This window comes from Muscardinus avellanarius (genome assembly GCF_963383645.1).
Source record: "Muscardinus avellanarius genome assembly, chromosome: 16".
NCBI classification, from domain to species: Eukaryota; Metazoa; Chordata; class Mammalia; order Rodentia; family Gliridae; genus Muscardinus; species Muscardinus avellanarius.
The window spans coordinates 44802586-44822292 of record NC_137802.1 but is presented as its reverse complement, the minus strand read 5'-3'; the positions used below and the strand labels follow the sequence as shown (position 1 = coordinate 44822292).

Sequence of the window (19707 nt, the reverse complement as noted above, 5' to 3'; positions counted from 1 at the left end):
GCAGGCCTCCCAGTGGCTCCCTCCTGCCTTCCCGCCTGACCTCCCCCCTCCGGGCTCTCGGGGCCTCACCCTGCCCCCTTCCTCCTTACCTGGTCCCCTCCAGCTCCAGGAGGAGGCCGCCAAGGCACCTCCCTGTATGCCTGGCCCCTCTCTTCCCCTAGCTCCTGCAGAAATGTACAGAGAATGCCCACATTTTTCCTAGGAGAAAAGTTGAGGCAGGGCTGCTGGGCCCACAGGGAGGGCCCCCTCCCAGTAAGGCCAGTGTCACCACCCAGGCCAGGCAGGAGAGCTGGGGCAGCCTGGCTCAGGTAGGGCTCCAGCGGAGTCAGGATGCCCAACAGACCGGTTCTGCCAGCTCCTGCAGCCGGCAGGGAGGGGTGTGTACTGGGGCCGGCTCCCATGCACATTTATTTCCTACCTCGACTCTGCCAATGCCAGCCCGCCCCGCCCCTTGGGGAGATGAAGACAGGTCTGAGTCACTAGCAAGGGGGAGGGCAGGAATTAAACAAGTTGTGGCCGTGGTATCTCCACAGAAGGCCCGCCACCGGCTGGACAGAAAGACAGCAGGCAGAAGGTAGGCAGGCCTTTGGGCCAGGTGCACTCATGCCGTCTCTCCTGATTCCCAGCACTCCTAGGGGAGCCGATCCTTGGGGCCCATGCTCTCCCAGGTGCCTGGGCCCTCTGGGACTTGCCAGGGCCTGTGGGGCCGCTTTGAACTGAGCCCAGCGCTGGGGTGGAAGGAGAGTGGTGTTGGGGACCTGGGGAGCGGTGTGGCCTTCTGATTCCTGCCTCTGGCAGCCCAGGGGGGACCAGCCAAGGCACGGAGGGGGTTAGAGGGTGATGCTGGGAGGAGCATTCTCCACGGGTGTTGGGATTTCGTGGAGAGAGGAAGAGGCTCTGCACGCCCAGCCAGTATACTTGTACGCACACGTGCTTGCACTATACTAGTGCCAGGGGAAGGGTGGCAGCAGGGGGCTCTGACCTGGATCTCTGACCTGGGCCTGGTCCTGAGGCTGGCCCTGGTCCTCCCTCTGTTGGACTATCAGAGATCATCCATGAGCTCAGGGTCTTGGAGTTTGGAGGAGCCTGGACAGTCCCCGCCCTCGGGAGCTTCCATTCTGACCGAAAAGGTGGCATTGAGACAGTAAAATAACAAGATCAATTAGCTAGCAAATTAGGTGTCAGTGACAATAAGTATTGGATTAGTCTTCTGGACGCCTGGGTGTCAGTCCTGGCCCTTCTACCTACACACCACGTGACGTGAGCTGGCACATCCCCTCCGGCGTTAGCCCTCTCTGTGTGCTTGGGGCCGGCTAGGCCTCTGTGAGAGGAGGCCTTCCCCATAGGTGACCTCCCTGTGTCTGCCCTGCAGGTTCCCTCCTCTTCCTCCTCTTTTCCTTCCCATCTGTGATCTCAGCTCAGCCACCACCTCCTCCAGGAAGTCCCCTATGATTATCCTTGTTTGTGTCTTGTGCACACCCACACTGAACCGTGGTTGTCTGTGACCTACCAAGTGAGTGCAGGGGGCTGAGGCATGTGCTCTGAGCCTGGCATAGTGCCTGGCTCAGACAGGGCTCCCAGAAGTAGCAGCCAGAGGAGTCAAACTACAGAAATTAGCCACAGGAGGAGAGTGAGCAGAGAGGGCGCAAGGCAGGCCAGTGGGCATTCCCGGAGGCCACCTGAGGTTTCTGGCTGGGGCCAGGCATTCATGGTGGCACTGCCTGGGATCACGGAGGCCCCCTTTGACATCTCTGTGGTCTTGAATACGTCACTGAATACTTGCCCGAGTCTTGCTATCCCCACGTGCAAGTGGAGATAGTAACTGAGGCATCTCTGGTGTGGTAGATGAGCATGATAAGTTAGAAGGACCTGCTGAGTGATAAAATAAGAAAAGTGAAAGTAAGCGTCCACCCCGCAGGCTGAGTCTTAGCAGCGCAGGGACGCTCTGGCTAGGCCTTGAGTGGCCAGCGAGGCAGGCCACTGCCCCTGAGCTCCAGACCCTCTCTTCCTCAGCCCCATGTGGAATCCAAGGACGCGGCCGCCCTGCTGAGAGCAAGGCGGCCCACCTCCCACGACCACCGTGACGACGAGACAGTGGCCCTCGGCCCTCCACCTCCGGCGGGGGCGGGGGCCGCCCAGCTCCAAGTCCCCGGCCATGACCACCTCCGCGCTCCGCCGCCAGGTGAAGAACATCGTGCACAACTACTCGGAGGCCGAGATCAAGGTGCGCGAGGCCACCAGCAATGACCCCTGGGGCCCCCCGAGCTCGCTCATGTCGGAGATCGCCGACCTGACCTTCAACACGGTGGCCTTTGCCGAGGTCATGGGCATGCTGTGGCGGCGGCTCAACGACAGCGGCAAGAACTGGAGGCACGTGTACAAGGCGCTGACGCTGCTGGACTACCTGCTCAAGACGGGCTCGGAGCGCGTGGCCCACCAGTGCCACGAGAACCTCTACACCATCCAGACGCTCAAAGACTTCCAGCACATCGACCGCGACGGCAAGGACCAGGGCGTCAACGTGCGCGAGAAGGTCAAGCAGGTGATGGCCCTGCTCAAGGACGAGGAGCGCCTGCGGCAGGAGCGAACCCACGCCCTCAAGACCAAGGAGCGTATGGCACTGGAGGGCACGGGCATCGGCAGCGGGCAGCTGGGCTTCAGCCGCCGCCACGAGGACCATGGCCGCTCGCGGGGCTCCCCGTCCTCCTACACCTGTGAGTGAGCCCCGTGGGTGTGGCTGGGCCAGGGTGATAGCCTAGTCCCATCCTGGCTCAGAGGACCTCCCCCAGAGGGCTGCCGAGGACCGGTGTGATGATAGGATGGCGAGGTGGTAGCAGCCCCCTCCATTCTGGATGACCCCGGCAACCGGCTCCCTGAACCTTCAGTTTCTTCATCTCTAAAGTGGGGATGATTTTGCCTGCCTCCATTGTTTGATCCAGGAATTAACCGAACCCAGGCCCAGGCTGACGTGGCTCCCCCTGTAGAGGAGCCTTTCCTGACACAAGGAACAGGAACACACCTTCTTTTTCCTTTTCCTTTTTCCTTCTTTCTTTTTGCGGTACTCAGGATTGAATGCAGGGATGCTCTACCATCCAGATCTATCCCAGCCCCCTCTTTTTTTTTTTTTTTTTTTGTGTGTGGTACTTGGGTTGGAACCCAGGGGCATTCTACCTCCTAGCTACATCCCCAGCCCTATTTTTTATTCTTTTTTTTTTTTTTTTTTAAACAAGGTCTCACTGAGTTGCAAAGGGCCTCACTAAGTAGCTGAGGCTGTCCGTGAACTGTGATCCTCCTGTTTCAACTGCTCAAATGCTGGGATTACAAGTGTGTGCCACCACACCCAGTATTTTTTATTTTTTTTTTTTTCTTTTTGAGACAGAATCTCACTAGGCTACTAGGTTGGTCTTAAACTTGTAAACTTGTAGCCAGGCGTACTGGGGCATGCCTGTAATCCCAGCACTTGGGAGGCTAAAACAGGAGGATTGCAAGTACAATTGCAAGTATAACCTCAGCTACTTAGTGAGGCCCTCCTCAATTTAGGGAGACCTTTCAAAATAAAGAATAAAATCAGACTGGGGGTATAGCTCGGAGGTAGAATGCCCCTGGGTTCAATCCCCAGTAACATACATACACACACACACCAAAAAACAAAACAAAACAAAACAACAACAACAACAACAAACAACTTGTAAACTTGTGATCCTCCTGCCTCAGCCTCCCCAGTAGCTGGGATTGCCAGCAGGCGCCACCTTGCCCTGCTTAAAGTAGCCTTCCTTTCACAAGGCTCTTGATGGCTTGCTGAGGGCTTTAAGGCTATGGCATTATTAGATTGGAAGATCCTGCCATCCCACTCCCTTTGGCCCCAAGCACAACGGGACTACTGTAAGAGCTGGAGTCAAGGGACCTGGGCTCAAGTCTGGGTCAGGACCTTACATAGACTGCCTCCCGAGCTGCCTCTCCACCTGCTGCGGAGGCCCTGGCCTCTCCACACCAGGCAGTGTGGGAGAATCTACACAAAATGCCCAGGACACTCTGGCTCACTGGCATCCTTGACGCTGGCTGCTCCCGTTGCCTCAGCTTCCCTCTCTGAGCCTCAGCGTCCTGGCAGGCAGAGGGGATGGAGGGCTGCGGGTAATGACGTGATCACAGAAGCCATGATGGTTGTTACAGCTGCCTCCTCGTCCCCCCGCTATGCCTCGGACCTGGAGCAGGCGCGACCCCAGACGTCGGGAGAAGAGGAGCTGCAGCTGCAGCTGGCACTGGCCATGAGCCGCGAGGAGGCCGAGAAGGTGAGGCTAGGGCTGTGCTGGCCGGCCTCTAGGGGGAGGACAGGGCCCAGTGCCCCCAGCCTTGACTTAGGCCCCCAACCTGGGCCCAAAGCCCTAATCCTGCTCCCAAGGCCAGCACAGGGCCTGTCTGTGCCCCCGAGTTTGTCCTGGGCAGGGACTGCCTCCTCGCCTCCATTCCTCTCTGGCTGGGCAGGGAAAGGGTGTTGGGTGTATGATTAGGGTACATGGAGAATATAAGGGGCCTGCTGCCTCCTCGTGGTGGGGGAGGGGCCGTGTACCGCTGAACACACTCTTAGGAAACCCTGGGACTGCCGCTTCCCTATCAGCTGTCATTTTAGGGAGGAGGGGACAGGGACAGTACTGCTGTTATCTTCTCTGCTGTGACCTCTGTGGATCTGGGCAGGCCAGACAAAAAGCAGGTGGGTTCGCATGGCAGAGCCAGGGGAACCCTCAGGACAACAGAAGAAGACATCCAGCTTCCTGATCCTTAATTTACACCTGGGACATAGGCTGGGAGAAGGCCAGGACCCCTCTGCCCGTCCCACTCGTGGTGGGCACTTCTGTCTCCATCCCTGTTCCCTGAGCAGGGCTATGCTGTCCCTCTGGCCCAGGGGTGGGAACCCTAGGCCAAGTCCCCCATCTTCCTTCCTCGCAGCCGGTCCCCCCAGCCTCCCACAGGGATGAGGACCTGCAGCTGCAGCTGGCTCTGCGCCTGAGCCGGCAGGAACATGAGAAGGTAGTGAGCTGCGAGCCGCCGGGGCTGCAGGTGCTGGTGCTGATGCAGGTGCAGGTGCCGGGGCACTAACCAGCCTCTCTGCTGCTCTAACCTTGGCGCCTCCCACCCTGCTCTCCCAACCCCGGGTGCTCCAGTCCCCTCAACTCCTCCTGCTTCTGTCCCTCCTGCAGGAGGTGAGGTCCTGGCGGGGAGACGACTCCCCCGCCACCAATGGTGCAGGGGCCGCTGTCCGTAGTCGGCAGGACAGAGAGCCTGAGAGAGAAGAGAGAAAGGAGGAGAAGCTGAAAACCAGCCAGGTAGGGAACAGGCCCGGTGCGTGGGCTGGCGCGCCCGGGAGGTAATTGAATTGGTATTTGTAAAGAGTGTAGAACAGTGCTCGGTGTGTAGTAAGTACTACTTAAGTGTTTATTACAGGAAAATGGGGGTGGCGGTGGATAGTAGTCCCTGGTCCCACACTGCCCAGGCTGGTGACTGAGCCGATAGCCCAGTGGGCTGTAAAAGACTTCCGCGCAAGATCCCTGGACCTGCTGCCACTTACTTTATGGGGCACATTGCTGTCTCGGCCTTGCTTTCCCCTTCTGCACAGTGGACTTTCTGGACAGTTCCATCACTGATACCCTCTGATCAGTACTATGGTGGGTCAAGACGAGGCCCTGGAGCCAGGCACGAATGGACACGCCTATAATCCCAGTACTTGGGTGGCGAAGACCGGAGGGACGTGGGTTCAAGGCTAGCCTCAGCAACTTAGTAAGCCCCTCAGCCACTTTGTAAGAGCCTGTTTCAAAATAAAAAATAAGAAGGCCCGGGGATGTAGCTTGGAGGTGGAAAGCCCTGGTTTTGAATTCAATCCCCAGTATCACAAAACAAAACAAACAACAAAGCAGTGAGTGGCTCCAGCAAAAAGTGCTGAAAACATCTTGGACTCCCTAGGGAAGGGAGCAGATGGCTGCTGAGAGCAAGGCCACCCTCCTCACCCACCCCTGCTGCCTCCCCTTTCTGCCCATGGCCGCTGTGGCCAACTTCTCTCGGACACTATCCCAGGGAAGAAGGCTTGTTGTAAAAAAAAAAAATCCATCTTTGCACTCTCTGCTGGCCGGGTTCTGACAGAAGCATTTATGATTATGGCAAATCATTTCCCTCTCTGGTCTTCCACTAGCTCATCTGTAAAATGGGTATGTCGCCCGCCTTAATTACCTCGCAGGGTTGTTATGAAATTAGAAACTAAATGCACGAGGAAACACTTTATAAACTGGAAGCACCGTGTAGAAGCAAGGAATCACTAAGAGAGATGTTGTGGAATGAATAAAGCAGGGAATGAGCTGGGGCCAGGTGGGCAGGTCAGAGCCTGCCCTCCCCATGGGCCGCGCCCCCTCTGAGCCAGGCTGCCTCTCCCCTCCACAGTCCTCCATCCTGGACTTGGCCGACATCTTCGCACCTGCCCCGGCCCCGCCCTCCACACACTGCTCTGCTGACCCATGGGACATCCCAGGTGGGCACGCAGGGCTGCAACCGCCTCCCAGGCTGGTCCCAGAGAGCCTTCCTTCCCTGCCACCTGTAAAGCACCACTCCGAAATAACCTAGGGCCACTGGGCCAGCCACTCACCTGGCAGCCACCATGCCCATGGCAGGAGGTGCAGGCTCCTGAAGGAACCTGCTGGAGTCTGGATGGTCCACCTTGCTGGGTGCCCTGAGTCAGCACCCCACCTGTGAAGTGGGTCCCACCACTCCCAACTTGGGCAGGGTGACTGGGAAGGACCCTGGACGAGGGGTGCAGGGTGGGGGTGGGGGCCTGGAGTCACGCCTGTGCTGTTCACATTCTAGGTCTCAGGCCGAACACAGAGCCCAGCGGCTCCTCCTGGGGACCTTCTGCAGACCCCTGGTCTCCAGTCCCTTCAGGAAAAGCCCTGTCCCGAAGCCAGCCTTGGGACTTGCTTCCTGTACTCTCCTCCTCTGAGCCCTGGGGCAGGACCCCAGTGCTGCCTACTGGACCCCCCACCAAAGACCCCTGGGCACCAAGCTCTCCCCCCAATAAACTCCCCAGCACTGACCCTTGGGGGGCCTCCATGGAGACCTCTGACACTCCTGGTAAGTGCAGGGCAGGGTGTGGGTAAGAGGCTGGGGACTCCTGGGCCCCCTCCTCCAGTGCCGAGGGGACAGCAGGTGCTGCCTGTGTTAACAGGGTCACTTCCCGGGGAAGGGTCGGCCCGGTGCTTGCCCCTTTGCCAACCCCTCTCATTTCCTCTCCCCAGCTCTAGGTGGTACCCCAACCTTTGACCCATTTGCCAAACCTCCAGAATCCACCAAGACCCAGGAGGGAATGGAGGGTGCCCAAGCCCTGCAGGCAGAGAAGCCCAGCAGCCCTGTGGGTGAGCAGCTGGTGAGGGTGCTGAGGCTCTGGGGATCAGGGGTCCCCAGAGCGGGCCTTGGTCTCTTCCCTCCCCCGACACTGAGCTTGGTCACATTTCTTCCAGAGCTGGACCTGTTTGGAGATTCCAGCCCCAAGCAAAATGGCACGAAGGAACCAGATGCCTTTGACCTGGGGGTCCTAGGCGAGGCGCTAATCCAGCCCGGCAAGGAGGTCCGCACCTGCCGCACTCCTGAATCCTTCCTGGGCCCCTCGGCCTCCTCCTTGGTCAACCTTGACTCATTGGTCAAGGCACCGCTGGCCGCGAAGACCCGGAACCCCTTCCTGACAGGTAGGGCACCCCTCAGCACTGGGGACCCCTCCTGTCTCGGCCCCCTCAGAGCCCCCATGGGCCCTTCCCAGCTGCTTCAGCCCTCTCTTGTCCACAGGTCTCAGCGCTCCGTCCCCCACCAACCCGTTCGGCCCAGGCGAGCAGGGCAGGCCCACCCTGAACCAGATGCGCACCGGGTCGCCAGCGCTGGGTGGGCCCGTCGGGGCACCCCTGAGCTCGATGACCTACAGCACCTCCCTGCCCCTGCCGCTCAGCAGCGTGCCAGTCGGCATGACCCTCCCCGCCTCGGTCAGCGTCTTCCCCCAGGCCGGCGCCTTCGCTCCGCCGCCCGCCATTCTGCCACAGCCGCTGCTGCCCACCTCTGGCTCTGCAGGGCCGCTGCACCCAGCCCCGCAGGCCGGCACCAACCCTTTCCTCTGAGCGCCACCCCTCCGGCCCTGCGCTACCGACCTTGGAGCAGGTTGAGCAGGGATCCTGGCCTCGGAGGCACTGGTGCACTCCCGAAGCTAGAGACTAACGGTGTCCGGGGGGACCTAGCCCACACCCCCATAATAAAGACTGGAACCCACGTCCACAGCTCTTACCAAGTGGACTTTTTGCGGGGTGTGGCAGAAGGGTCTGAACCACAGCTGGTGAGGAAAAGACTACCGGGTAATTCAGGGCACAGATATACTTGCACCCGTTTCTCTCGCAAACCCCACCCACACCTCCATCTCTCACCAGCCGTGCACCTTCAAGTCCTAGGCTGTCACCACTCAGTCATTTCATTCATTTACCATACATTTTGGGATAAGGCCCTGGCCTAAGAGGAAGGGGCAGGAGGCATTTGTTCCCATTTACTGCACCCTCCTAAATGCACTAAGCACCTTAGGCAGATAATTTCATTTAACCATTGTAAGGACTCTCTGGGGGTAGAGAATACTATTACTTTCATTCAGGACCGGCTACAGAATTTGCAGATGCTTTGGTTCACAATTGGGTTAAAAACAAACAAACTCAATCCCGGGAGAGCAGAGCGGTGGCAGCGGGTGCTGCTTCCATCTTAGAGGGAGGAAGCCAAGGCTCAGACCCATTCAGTGGCACACTCAGCCTCACAAAGCTGGCATGGTATGGAGCTGAGATGCAGGGCTGGACAGTCTGGCTCTACAGCCCGCAGCTCCCAGGCTGGACCCTGGATTTAATTCAGCAAATATTGACCGAGTGCTGCTGACAAAGTGCTGGGCTGGCCTGGGAGGAATCCAAGGATTGCTGAGCCCACAACCTGCAGGAGCTCAGATGTAGCTGCCGCACAGCCAGGTGCAGGAGCCCCTGCGCCTCTGTTTTACTGCGTCACCCTCAATCCATCTCTGCTCCCAGCCCCCTTCACCAGTGATGACAAGAAGCCACCTCAGCCACCAGGCCGCCCCCTACTCGGGGTTTTCCCAGGGTTTGGGAGACCCGGGGTGAGACAGGGCCTGGTACCTCACCCTGGGGGCCACCATGGTCATCCTTGCTCCCACTCAATGCTCCTCATCACTGGACCACTTAGGCGTCCTCAGTTCTCAGGGGTAGCCCTGCAGCCTGTCTGCAGGGATGCAAAGGGCAAATGGCCTTCCATAGGCCAGAAACACCAAAGTTGGCCGGGAGGGACACGATGCCACTCTCCTCCAGGGGGCAGGGTGGAGAATGGACCTGCTCTGTTTATGTGGAGGGAGGGAGAGGGGGAGTCCCATCTGGGCGGCTGCAGACAGGTAGACAGGAGCAGCTACTTAGGAGTCAGACGGACAGGGCTCGAAACTCTGTCCCAAGGTTTGATGTTGATGATGATACTTTGTTAGTAATAAGTGGTTATGCTCTCTGACCTTGAGTAAATTACTTCACCTCTCTGCCTGTACCTCTGTTTCCTTATTTGTCAAGTGGGATTAAGAGTTCCTTCCTTATGGGGGTGCTATGTAGATGCTCGCAGGCCACTAGCCATTCTGCCCAGGGTCCACCCTCTTTGACACTGAGCATGAACATTAAGCCCTTCGTCCCGCAGCACCCAGAGCCCAGCCCCCATCTGCCTTCTGCGGCACCCAAACCCAGAAGATTCCATCTTCCTTGGTTCCCACTTGAGCCCTCTTCTAAACTGTCTGCCTCCTGGTGACTCCTGAGAGGAGCTGGTCTGTCCCCTGCGAAGAAGAGGTTGCTAGTCTTGCTTCCCATAGCAAGCCTTGCACCCAGCGACCACCTGCCTCCACCCTATTAAGACCCTTGTTCCTGGAGGCTGCTGCCCCGGGGCTGTCCTGCCTCCTCCTGCCCAGGGCTGCCACTCCTCATTCTCCAGATGTTTCCCTCTTGGCTCACTTCTCCTCACCCACCTCTTTCCAAAACTCACATGACTCCTTATCCAGGGGCTCCTCAACCTCCCAGCTCCCCTCACCCATGGTCACCCTTAGGGGCTATTTGCCATCCGCATTCCTCCACAGTGAAGGCAGCCTTCCTGGTCTCACTCCTTCTAGTTGGAGCACACCCTCGGGAGCACCCCTAGGCCCTCCAACCTGCTGGCCCTCCAGTCACAGGACCGCTCCGTATCAATGATATCTCCTCCATAGCTTCCACTGCCCACTCTCAGCCCAATTCCACCCATCAGTGTCTCCTCATCAGCTTCATCTGGCTTGAAAGTGTGTCTCCAGCACCCACTCTCTTCTCCATTTCCCCATTCTTCTCTTCCTCCTTAGCCCTCTCCAGTCCGCTCCAGTGGGTGTCTGCTCTCAGCCTGCTGTCTGTTACTGGAACTAGAGCCACCAAGCCCACCCAGGGCTTTTTCTGGCCCATCCTGATTGGCTTCTTTGTAGATGGTCCTTACTTGTTGCAACCCCCAGTCCCTTTGCCTCTGAGATGCCGCCACCTTTGGGCTTACAAGCTGGTCATTTCTTGTCTGTAGCTTTGTGGGCTCATGAAGCCCAGACCTGAACCTCCTTCTCTGCAATTATTGCATGGTCTCCCTGGTTAGACTCCCCACACTAGTGACCCCCATTTCTCTCCCAACAGCCTCCCTGCTGTGCTCCAAGTCTAGTAATCGCCATCGCCATGTGCACCTCTCAGAGGAAATGCTAGACTAGGCATGGTAGCCCACACTTTTACTTAGGAGGCTGAGAGAGGAGGACCACAGGTTAAAGGACAGTCTCTGCAAGCAGTGTGACTCTCATCAACCTAGCAAGACTCTGTTTCAAAATAAAAAAATAAAAGCCAGCTGTGGTGACACACACGTGTAATCCCAATATTTGGGAGGCTGAGACAGGAGGATTAAAGGTTTTCAGGCAGTCTCGGCTACTTAGTGAGGTCATCTACAACTTTAGTGAGACCCTGTTTCAAAATATTTAAAAATAGGGCTGCGGTGCAGCTCGGAGGTAGACTGCCCCTGGATTCAATCCCCAGTGCCATAAATAAATAAATAAATAAATAAATGGACTTGGGGTGTAGCTCAGAGGTAGAAGGCCTCTGAGTTCAGTCCCCCGTAACACACACACACACACACACACACACACACACACACTTCTAACAGTTCCAAGCCTGGCACAGTGGTGCATACCTGTCATCCCTGAGACTGGGGCCAGTTTCAAAACTAGCCTAGGAAACTTAGTGAGGCACTGTCTCAAAATAAACATTTAAGTCTGGGGTTTGAGCTCAGTGGTAGAACACCCTGGGTTCCATCCTCAGTAATGTGGACACGTAAATAAATAAAAGGGGCATGGGCTAGACAAAATGAGCTGGGGCTCTGAAACCCATGACCTCGATTTGAATCGGATGAAGGGTTATCCTCCCCCAAGGGGCAGGTTTTCAAGCTCAGCCGCTTTTAGGCACAGACCCGGGTCCTCTGAAGCCCTGGCTGTCTGGCCTGAGATTCACATTCGGCCACCGGGTGGCGCTCGGAGACCAGCCACCTGGCCGCGGGTCTGGCGAAGACCCGCCCGCCACTCTGTGGGCACCGGGCCCGCCCCTAGCCGCCTCCCGCCCCCGTCCTCCCTGAGCAGCCATGCTGGGCGCGCGGGTCTGGCTGAGCCGCGGCCTCCTGCCGACCAGTGCCGGGCTGGGCCTCTCCGGGAGCCGCAGGTACGAGCCGGCCGCTGGGGCCCGCCCTGCACCTGCAGGCGCGTGGCCACTCTCCCCGGCCCTGGTCTGCAGTGCCTGCTCAGACCACTCCTGCATGCCTGGTCCTCCCGGTACCCCATCTCCTTCCCGTCTGCTCCGGAGACCTGGTCCCTGTAGAAAGGCCCTCCTCCTCCGGCTTTCCCTCCAGTTGTGGGGCTTTTTCCCAGGGACCGATCTGCCACCACCTCCAGGAAGCCTTCCTAAAACCCAGTGTGGGGCCAGGGCTCTTCTCCAGAAGCACCCTGTGACCTGTCACAGCCTGGACACAGGGCAAGCTCTGTCCCCAGCATCACTCTCCCAGGCTGAACTCCAGGCAGTACTGATTCCAGGACCTGGCCCCACAGAGGGTCCGGCCTGTGGGTGGGTGTTGAGTGAGGAGTCTCAGTGTCTTTTTTCCTCTGGATGTTGCCCCTCACCTGGTCCAGCCCCAGACCTGACTCTGCTTGACCTGTCCAGCCACCAGCAAGGGCACTTCTGTGCCCGGGTCATGCCCCCATGTGTGCCAGAGAGAACACCTCCAATGCAGCCAGCCTGGGGGCCCGGCGAGGGGGACAGAACGGAGCGGAAGGACCATTCTGCCCATTGTGACCCGCCCTGACCTCACAGTTATTCAGCCCACCACCAGGTCCGAGAGGTTGGGGGAGACTAACCTGGAAGGGAGCCCCCAATGAGCCACCTCTCCTCACCCCCCCAAAAACATAAGGGGGAGCACAAAGGCCACGGTCTCCCCCGTGGTTCAGAAAGGTGGGTGGGGCTGGGAGCAGGGGTTCCTTGGGGTGCCTGAGGCTGGGTGGAGTGTGGTGGGCTTGTGTGACCGGCCTGGCCTGCGTGACCCACCTGGTTTTCCTCAAACCACGCCAGGGGTAGCTCCTCCCGGGACAAGGACCGAAGCGCTACGGTCAACAGTTCAGTGCCCATGCCTGCTGGAGGGAAGGGAAGCCGGCCCAGCTGTCCATCTACACCCCAGAGAGTCCCCAACCGCCTGGTTAATGAGAAGTCACCGTACCTCCAACAACATGCCTACAACCCTGTGGATTGGTGAGTACTGCTCCGGTGCCCTTCCTGAAGCAGCTGGGGTCCCAGGCCCCTTCTGGATCCCCTGGGCTGCTAAATGACTCCCCCCGCCCCACCCTGCTGGGCCTAGGTACCCCTGGGGACAGGAAGCCTTCGACAAGGCCAGGAAAGAGAACAAGCCCATCTTCCTCTCAGGTAATGCAGCCGCCTTCTCAGGAAGAGGCAGGCCGTGGCAGCGGTAGGGGAAGGTTCTCTGGGTCCCAGGGGCTCCCAGGAGACTAGAGGCTGGGCCTCTTTAGTCCAGCGGGGGCTCCTGGCTGCCCTTACCACCCCAGCACTACCCCGCTTCTGTCCCAGTGGGGTACTCCACCTGCCACTGGTGCCACATGATGGAGGAGGAGTCCTTCCAGAACGAGGAAATTGGCCGGCTTCTCAGCGAGGACTTCGTCAGCGTGAAGGTGGACCGGGAGGAGCGGCCAGATGTGGATAAGGTGTACATGACGTTTGTGCAGGTGAGCCATCGTCCCACAGGAGGGCTCCTTGCACCTGTCCGGGGAGGCTCCTGACCCTGGCCCTCTCTCCGCCAGGCCACCAGCAGTGGTGGGGGCTGGCCCATGAATGTGTGGCTGACTCCCGACCTCCAGCCCTTCGTGGGGGGCACCTACTTCCCCCCCGAGGATGGCTTGACCCGAGTTGGCTTCCGCACGGTGTTGCTGAGAATACGGGAGCAGGTGGGTGTGCACCCGGGGAGGATGCACCCAGGTACCAGGGGAGGGTGCGAGGAGCCTCCCCTCCACACTGACCTCCGGATGTGGCCCCACTTCCCACAGTGGAAACAGAACAAGAACACCCTGCTAGAAAACAGCCAGCGTGTCACGACAGCACTGCTGGCCCGGTCAGAGATCAGCATGGGTGACCGCCAGGTGCCGCCCTCTGCTGCCACCATGAACAGCCGCTGTTTCCAGCAGTTAGATGAAGGCTATGACGAGGAGTATGGTGGCTTCGCCGAGGCCCCCAAGTTTCCCACACCAGGTCAGCACCCCCCATACCCTCCTCGCCCCAGTCCTGGTCTCCTGATTCCTATCCTGGCCAATGGTCTTCTGGCCCCTGGCTTATCATCAACCTCCTGTCCCCCTAGCTGGCCAGGAGACTTGACATCTGCTCTTGGTGGTGACTCTGACCGTGACCTACATAATGACCTTCTGACCTGGTCAGTGACCCAGTGGCCCTGGCCTGGATAATGTTACTGGTCTGGCTGGTAACTCTTTGGTCCCCATGGGCTGATGATATTTTGATCTTTGACTGGGGCAGTGACCTCAGATCCTCTAGGTCGACTGTTGACCTCCGGATTCCCAGCCTTCCAGACACTGCCTGTCAAGGGAACTCCTCACCCAGCCCGGCCAGAGGCCTTGTGACCACCCGCCCCTCACCCACATGTTCTTGGTGCCCCACAGTGATCTTGAGCTTCCTGTTCTCCTACTGGCTCAGCCACCGGCTAACCCAGGATGGCTCCCGGGCCCAGCAGATGGCCTTGCACACCCTGAAGATGATGGCCAATGGGGGCATCCGGGACCATGTAGGGCAGGTGAGGGACAGCTGGGCATTCCTTGGAGTGGAGCCGGGGTGGGACAGAGGCTGGGATCAGCCTCCAGCCCTGCCTCTTGCCTGGCCCAGGGCTTTCATCGCTACTCCACGGACCGCCAGTGGCACGTCCCCCACTTTGAGAAGATGCTGTATGACCAGGCGCAGCTTGCAGTGGCCTATTCACAGGCCTTCCAGGTGACCCCTGATCCCAGTCTTGACCCGGCTGCCCCTCCCAAGGTCTTCCTAACAAGTGTGGTGCCCCTTTAATTTCTTTTTCCTCTTTCCCCTCATTGTACTGGGTATTGGATCTAAAGATGCTCTACCTCTGAGCTGCATCCCTAGGCATATATATATATATATATATATATATATATATATATATATATTTTTTTTTTTTTTTAAATTTTGAGACAGTCTCACTAAATTTCTGAGGCTGGCCTTAAACTTGTGATGCTTCTGCCTTAGCCTCTGAAATGGCTGGGACACAGGTATGTGTCCCCTTAATTCCAACCCATAATTTTCTCTCATATATCTACTATCCAGGCTTCTGGCTCCCACTTTCCTGGGGGAATGTTACCAAAAACATACCCGGGCCACCCTGATGACCTTTATTTACAGCCTCCTTCTCCCTCAGATCTCAGGTGATGAATTCTACTCTGATGTCGCCAAAGGCATTCTGCAGTACGTGGCCCGGAGCATGAGCCACCGGGTGTGTGTCCACAGAGGCGGGCAGGCCTGGCTGCGGGAGGGGCTGGGACCTCCGCTGCCCTTTAGGCCGGGACCAGCCAACTCTCCCCTCCCTACAGTCTGGAGGCTTCTATAGCGCAGAGGACGCAGATTCGCCCCCAGAGCGGGGCATGCGGCCCAAAGAGGGTGCTTTCTATGTGTGGACGGTCAAAGAGATCCAGCAGCTCCTCCCAGAGCCCGTGGTGGGTGCCACAGAGCCGCTGACTTCGGGCCAGCTCCTCATAAAGCACTATGGACTCACAGAGGCTGGCAATATCAGCTCCAATCAGGTGAGGGCTTCTGGGGACACTGGAGGAGACCCACTGGGCACAGGGGCTCTCTTCAACAAGGGCTGTTTTCCGCAGGACCCCAAGGGGGAGCTGCAGGGCCAGAACGTGCTGACTGTGCGGTATTCTCTGGAGCTGACTGCTGCCCGCTTCGGCCTGGACGTGGAGGCTGTACGGACTTTGCTTGCCACAGGGCTGGAGAAGCTCTTCCAGGCGCGGAAACATCGGCCAAGGCCACACATGGACAGCAAGATGCTGGCTGCCTGGAATGGTGGGGCAGCCATGTCCGAGGCCTGTTTGTAGAGTATCCCTTCACCAAGCCCCTCAGTCAGGCAGTGCTAAATGCTGTCCCGTTTATCATGCCTTTTATCCCTAATTTACAAGTGAACAAACCAAGTCTGAGAGGTCACGCAGATGACCCAGGAGTCCAGCCCTGCCTGGCTCTGAGGCCTAAGGGGTGGGGTGGGCACTGGCCTCAGCCGGCCACCTCTGCCCTCTTCTCCCTCCAGGTCTGATGGTGTCTGGCTTTGCTGTGACTGGGGCCGTCCTGGGTGTAGACAGGCTGATCAACCATGCCACCAACGGTGCCAAGTTCCTCAAGAGGCACATGTTTGACGTGGCCAGTGGCCGCCTGAAGCGGACGTGCTACGCTGGGACTGGGGGGACTGTGGAGCACAGGTGGGGCGCTGCGCAGACTGTGGGGGCTGTGGGCAGATGGGGCTGGGCTCCCTTGCACCTTCCCAGCCCTGCTCTGTAATTCTTGCCCTGCTTTGTGCTCACTGTGAGCTCCTAACCTCCCTGGCCCACTCACTTATCTGGGAAACTGGCTAGTGGTCGCCATGGCAGAGGATTCGCTGAAAGGATGCGTGAGAAATGCCCCCTCTATGAAGCCCCCAGGCCTGTCCCCAGCTTGTCCCCTACCTCCTGTGTCCTCAGCAACCTGCCTTGCTGGGGCTTCCTGGAGGACTACGCCTTTGTGGTGCGGGGCCTGCTGGATCTCTACGAGGCCTCACAGGAGAGCTCATGGCTGGAGTGGGCTCTGCGGCTGCAGGACACACAGGACCGGCTCTTCTGGGACTCCATAGGTGGTGGCTATTTCTGCAGTGAGGCTGAACTGGGGGACGGCCTGCCCCTGCGTCTGAAGGACGGTCAGTGTGGGCACAGGCCAGTCTGGGGTCCTGGGCCCAAGCGGGGGTGTGGTTCTCCCTGAGTGCAATGTGATGGTGAAGACCCTGTTTCAAAATAAAAAATAAAATAGGGCCAGGGGTCTAGCTCAGAGGTAGAACTTCCCTGGGTTCAACCCCCTTCCCCCTAAAATAAGAGCTGGTGTGGGCCTTCCTGGAGTTACATCTCTGTTCTTAACTCACCCTGTGACTTGGGACGCTCTCCTGATATTTCTGAGCCTCTGGTTCTTCTTATGCTGCTCCAAACGCTGGTACCACCTCATGGGCTTGATAGGAAGACTTACTAGCTGCTCTGTGGACGTGCGTGGCACAGTCACTGGCACCCACAGATGACTGATAACGTTCAACGGGGCTAACTTGGTTCCTGACTTCAGGAAACTTACAGCGTGGTAGGGGAGAACGCTAAATAATCAGTGTTGATGCAAAAGTGCACACGCCACATGTGGTTAAACTGTGGTGAGTGCCACAAAGGAGGAGCCTCTCCCACGTGCCTGTGCCCCATCATTCACCTGTATCTTGACTGTCGTTAATGGTCTCCTCCGGGAGCAAAGCTCTCTGTCGCTGCTATGTCCCTGGCACCTCATGCAGTCCAGGCACATAGCTGGTGCTCATTAAATGTTAGCTGAATGAAAGGAAGCACGTTGGGAGAGAACCACAGAAGGGATTTAGCTCAGCCGGGGGGAGAGCAGATGAAATCTGTGGCAGGTGTCATTTATTCAAGGCCTGAGAGGCACAAGGGGCATGTGGCTATGGAGTTGGTGGGAAGTTGTTCAGGCAGGGGAGACAGTCTGAGAGGCCCGGATAAGGCAGCCTGTGCCTTGGAGGGCAGAGCCCACCCGAGAGGAGGGCACTGAGGCCAGTGGAGTAGGAGGGGAGGGCTCAGGAAGTTTTAAGGAGATGGTGACCTGCCCTGGTTTAGGCGTAAGGAGGCCACTCTGGTGGTGGTGAAGTGATGTGGGTAGGGGAAATGGGGCGACCAGTGAGGGGACCATCTGTGGCATTCAGTCCCAGCAGGTATCGGCAAACGCTCAGTCGGGGTAAGGCTGGGATGGGAGAGGTGGTGGGATTGGGATGTACTCTGGCCGCAGTCCCAGCAGGACTCATAGATGGATTAGAAGTGGGGTTAAGAGACAAGAAGGCTGAAGCCACTCTGGCTGGAGTGCCTGGGTGACTAGACTGAGGTAGGGAGCCTGGGGACCCATAGTTCAGCAGGAGGAATTAAGGGTTCCCTAAGAGAGCCCAGTGTCCATCACTGCTGGAGCTGGCCTTCACTGACCTCTCAGTCCAGGCAGGATCTGTCTTTCTCCATCCCCTCCCCCTGGACCTGGATTCACTGACCCTCCCTGTGCCCGGCAGACCAGGATGGTGCAGAGCCCAGTGCCAACTCTGTGTCGGCCCACAACCTGCTGCGGCTGCATGGCTTCACAGGCCACAAGGACTGGATGGACAAGTGTGTGTGCCTGTTGACTGCCTTCTCTGAGCGCATGCGCCGGGTCCCGGTGGCATTGCCCGAGATGGCCCGCGCCCTCTTTGCCCACCAGCAGACCCTCAAGCAGGTGGGGATGAGGGTCCTTGGACCAGGACCTGGGGTCAGGGGTGGGGGAGCTGGGGCAGGACCCTGCTTTGTGCAGTAGAGGCGTCTGGGGGAGGCTGGCCTCTGGCCCAGGCACGTGCCTGCCTGTGTGAATGCCTGTCACTCGGCCTTCAGAGTATGGGGGCAGGAGGCAAGGGCTAAATATGGGTTCCCAGCGGCTAGGTGTTTTTCTGTAAGGCTGTGTGGCAGTCTGATCATCTCTGTCTCTGTGTGTGTGCAGCCCTGGAGGTGTGTGTCTGTGTGTCCTGCTACCTGCCTCTCTGGATGTGTGTGCTGGTTTGTGTTTGTCTATCTGTCTCAGGGCTGCCTGCGTTTGTTCATATGTTTGCGTGTGAGTATGCGTGTGATCTGCCTCTGTGTGGGGTCAGATATGTGTGAGTGCTTGGAGTCTCCCTGCAGATGGGTGTGTGTGTATTGTGTCTTCCAGTGCAGCAAGTGTTTCTTGTGTCTCTACCGCTGTGCATTCTGTTGCTACTGTGTGTCCTCCAGTGTGTGTATGTTTTTACTTGCCAAGTGTTAAATCCGATGGGCACCTGAGATGAGTCTTCAATCCTTCTTAGGGATAGAGGGTGGTGTGGAGGGAGGATAGGGAAACCCAGCCCTTCTGTCGTCTGACACCAAGAGACCTTTTTATTCCGGCCAGATTGTGATCTGTGGAGACCCCCAGGCCAAGGACACCAAGGCTCTGCTTCAGTGTGTTCACTCCATCTACATACCTAACAAGGTGCCTGTCCCTGTGAGCCCTGCCCCACCTCCTGCCCTCTCCCCTCCTCTCTCCCCAACATCTGAAGGTCTTTTCCTCTGAAGGCCGGGGGAGAGGTCACCTCACAGTGGGCTCTGCAACCCCTACCATGCTCCCCCAGGTGACCCTCTCTGCTCTGCCGCTGCCCCAGGTGCTGATTCTGGCTGATGGGGACCCCTCAAGCTTTCTGTCCCGCCAGCTGCCCTTCCTGAGCACCCTGAGGCGTCTGGAAGACCGGGCCACTGCCTATGTGTGTGAGAATCAAGCTTGCTCCATGCCCATCACTGAACCCTGTGAATTACGAAAACTCCTACACCAGTGACTGCCCCACCCACTCGGGCTGGGGCAGAAGGTGGAGCTTCCCAGCTGGCCAGAGACTCAGGCCCAGTGGGGCCGTGCAGCACCTGCAGCCATTCGTGGGCACCCTGCCACCAGGTGACCTCGGCCATCCTCGCTGCTCCCTCATGGGCACCCACTCACCCTGGAATAAACCGAACAGCGTCCCGCAATGACCTCAGGGCCTCAGCCTCGCTCCAGCTTGGGAACCAGCGGCCCAGGGCCTCTTCCTCTGAGAGTCCCCAGCTGACCCCTCTGTCTTCTCCCATCCCCCCTTCACCTTCCAGAGTGACCCTGCCCCATCATTCATGATCACTAAACTTGAGAGAAACTGAGGTCAGGGGACTAAAAACCAAGTATGGAGGACCAGGGTGGGGACAGGGGTGTGTACTGGTGCAGGAAGGGG

The 19707-nt window shown here is 58.3% G+C and overlaps 2 protein-coding genes across 5 annotated transcripts; both read left to right on the top strand.

The window, feature by feature from the left end:
* Positions 1-2146: 2146 nt before the first annotated feature.
* Positions 2147-8141, top strand: EPN3 (epsin 3; the record flags this gene model as incomplete). Of its 3 annotated transcripts, none has more annotated exons than XM_080714233.1 (9): positions 2156-2714; positions 4171-4289; positions 4945-5025; positions 5196-5321; positions 6427-6514; positions 6847-7110; positions 7281-7391; positions 7497-7721; positions 7819-8141. In XM_080714233.1, 9 exons carry the CDS (start codon positions 2156-2158, stop codon positions 8139-8141), a joined length of 1896 nt encoding a protein of 631 aa, XP_080570359.1. The 3 variants fall into 3 exon arrangements, with proteins under 3 accessions (XP_080570360.1, XP_080570359.1, XP_080570358.1); XM_080714232.1 differs by having other exon boundaries at positions 7275-7391; XM_080714234.1 differs by lacking the exon at positions 4945-5025 and having other exon boundaries at positions 2147-2714; positions 7275-7391.
* A 3577-nt stretch (positions 8142-11718) lies between these two features.
* Positions 11719-19287, top strand: SPATA20 (spermatogenesis associated 20; the record flags this gene model as incomplete). 2 transcript variants are annotated; one of them, XM_080713718.1, is made up of 16 exons in its annotated part: positions 11719-11795; positions 12696-12872; positions 12979-13043; positions 13206-13360; positions 13436-13579; positions 13679-13880; positions 14303-14433; positions 14523-14627; positions 15067-15141; positions 15239-15448; positions 15524-15716; positions 15955-16123; positions 16382-16593; positions 17986-18185; positions 18867-18947; positions 19117-19287. In XM_080713718.1, the coding sequence occupies 16 exons, from the start codon at positions 11719-11721 to the stop codon at positions 19285-19287; spliced, it is 2367 nt and encodes a 788-aa protein (XP_080569844.1). The 2 variants fall into 2 exon arrangements, with proteins under 2 accessions (XP_080569844.1, XP_080569843.1); XM_080713717.1 differs by lacking the exon at positions 11719-11795 and adding an exon at positions 12502-12578.
* Positions 19288-19707: the final 420 nt, after the last annotated feature.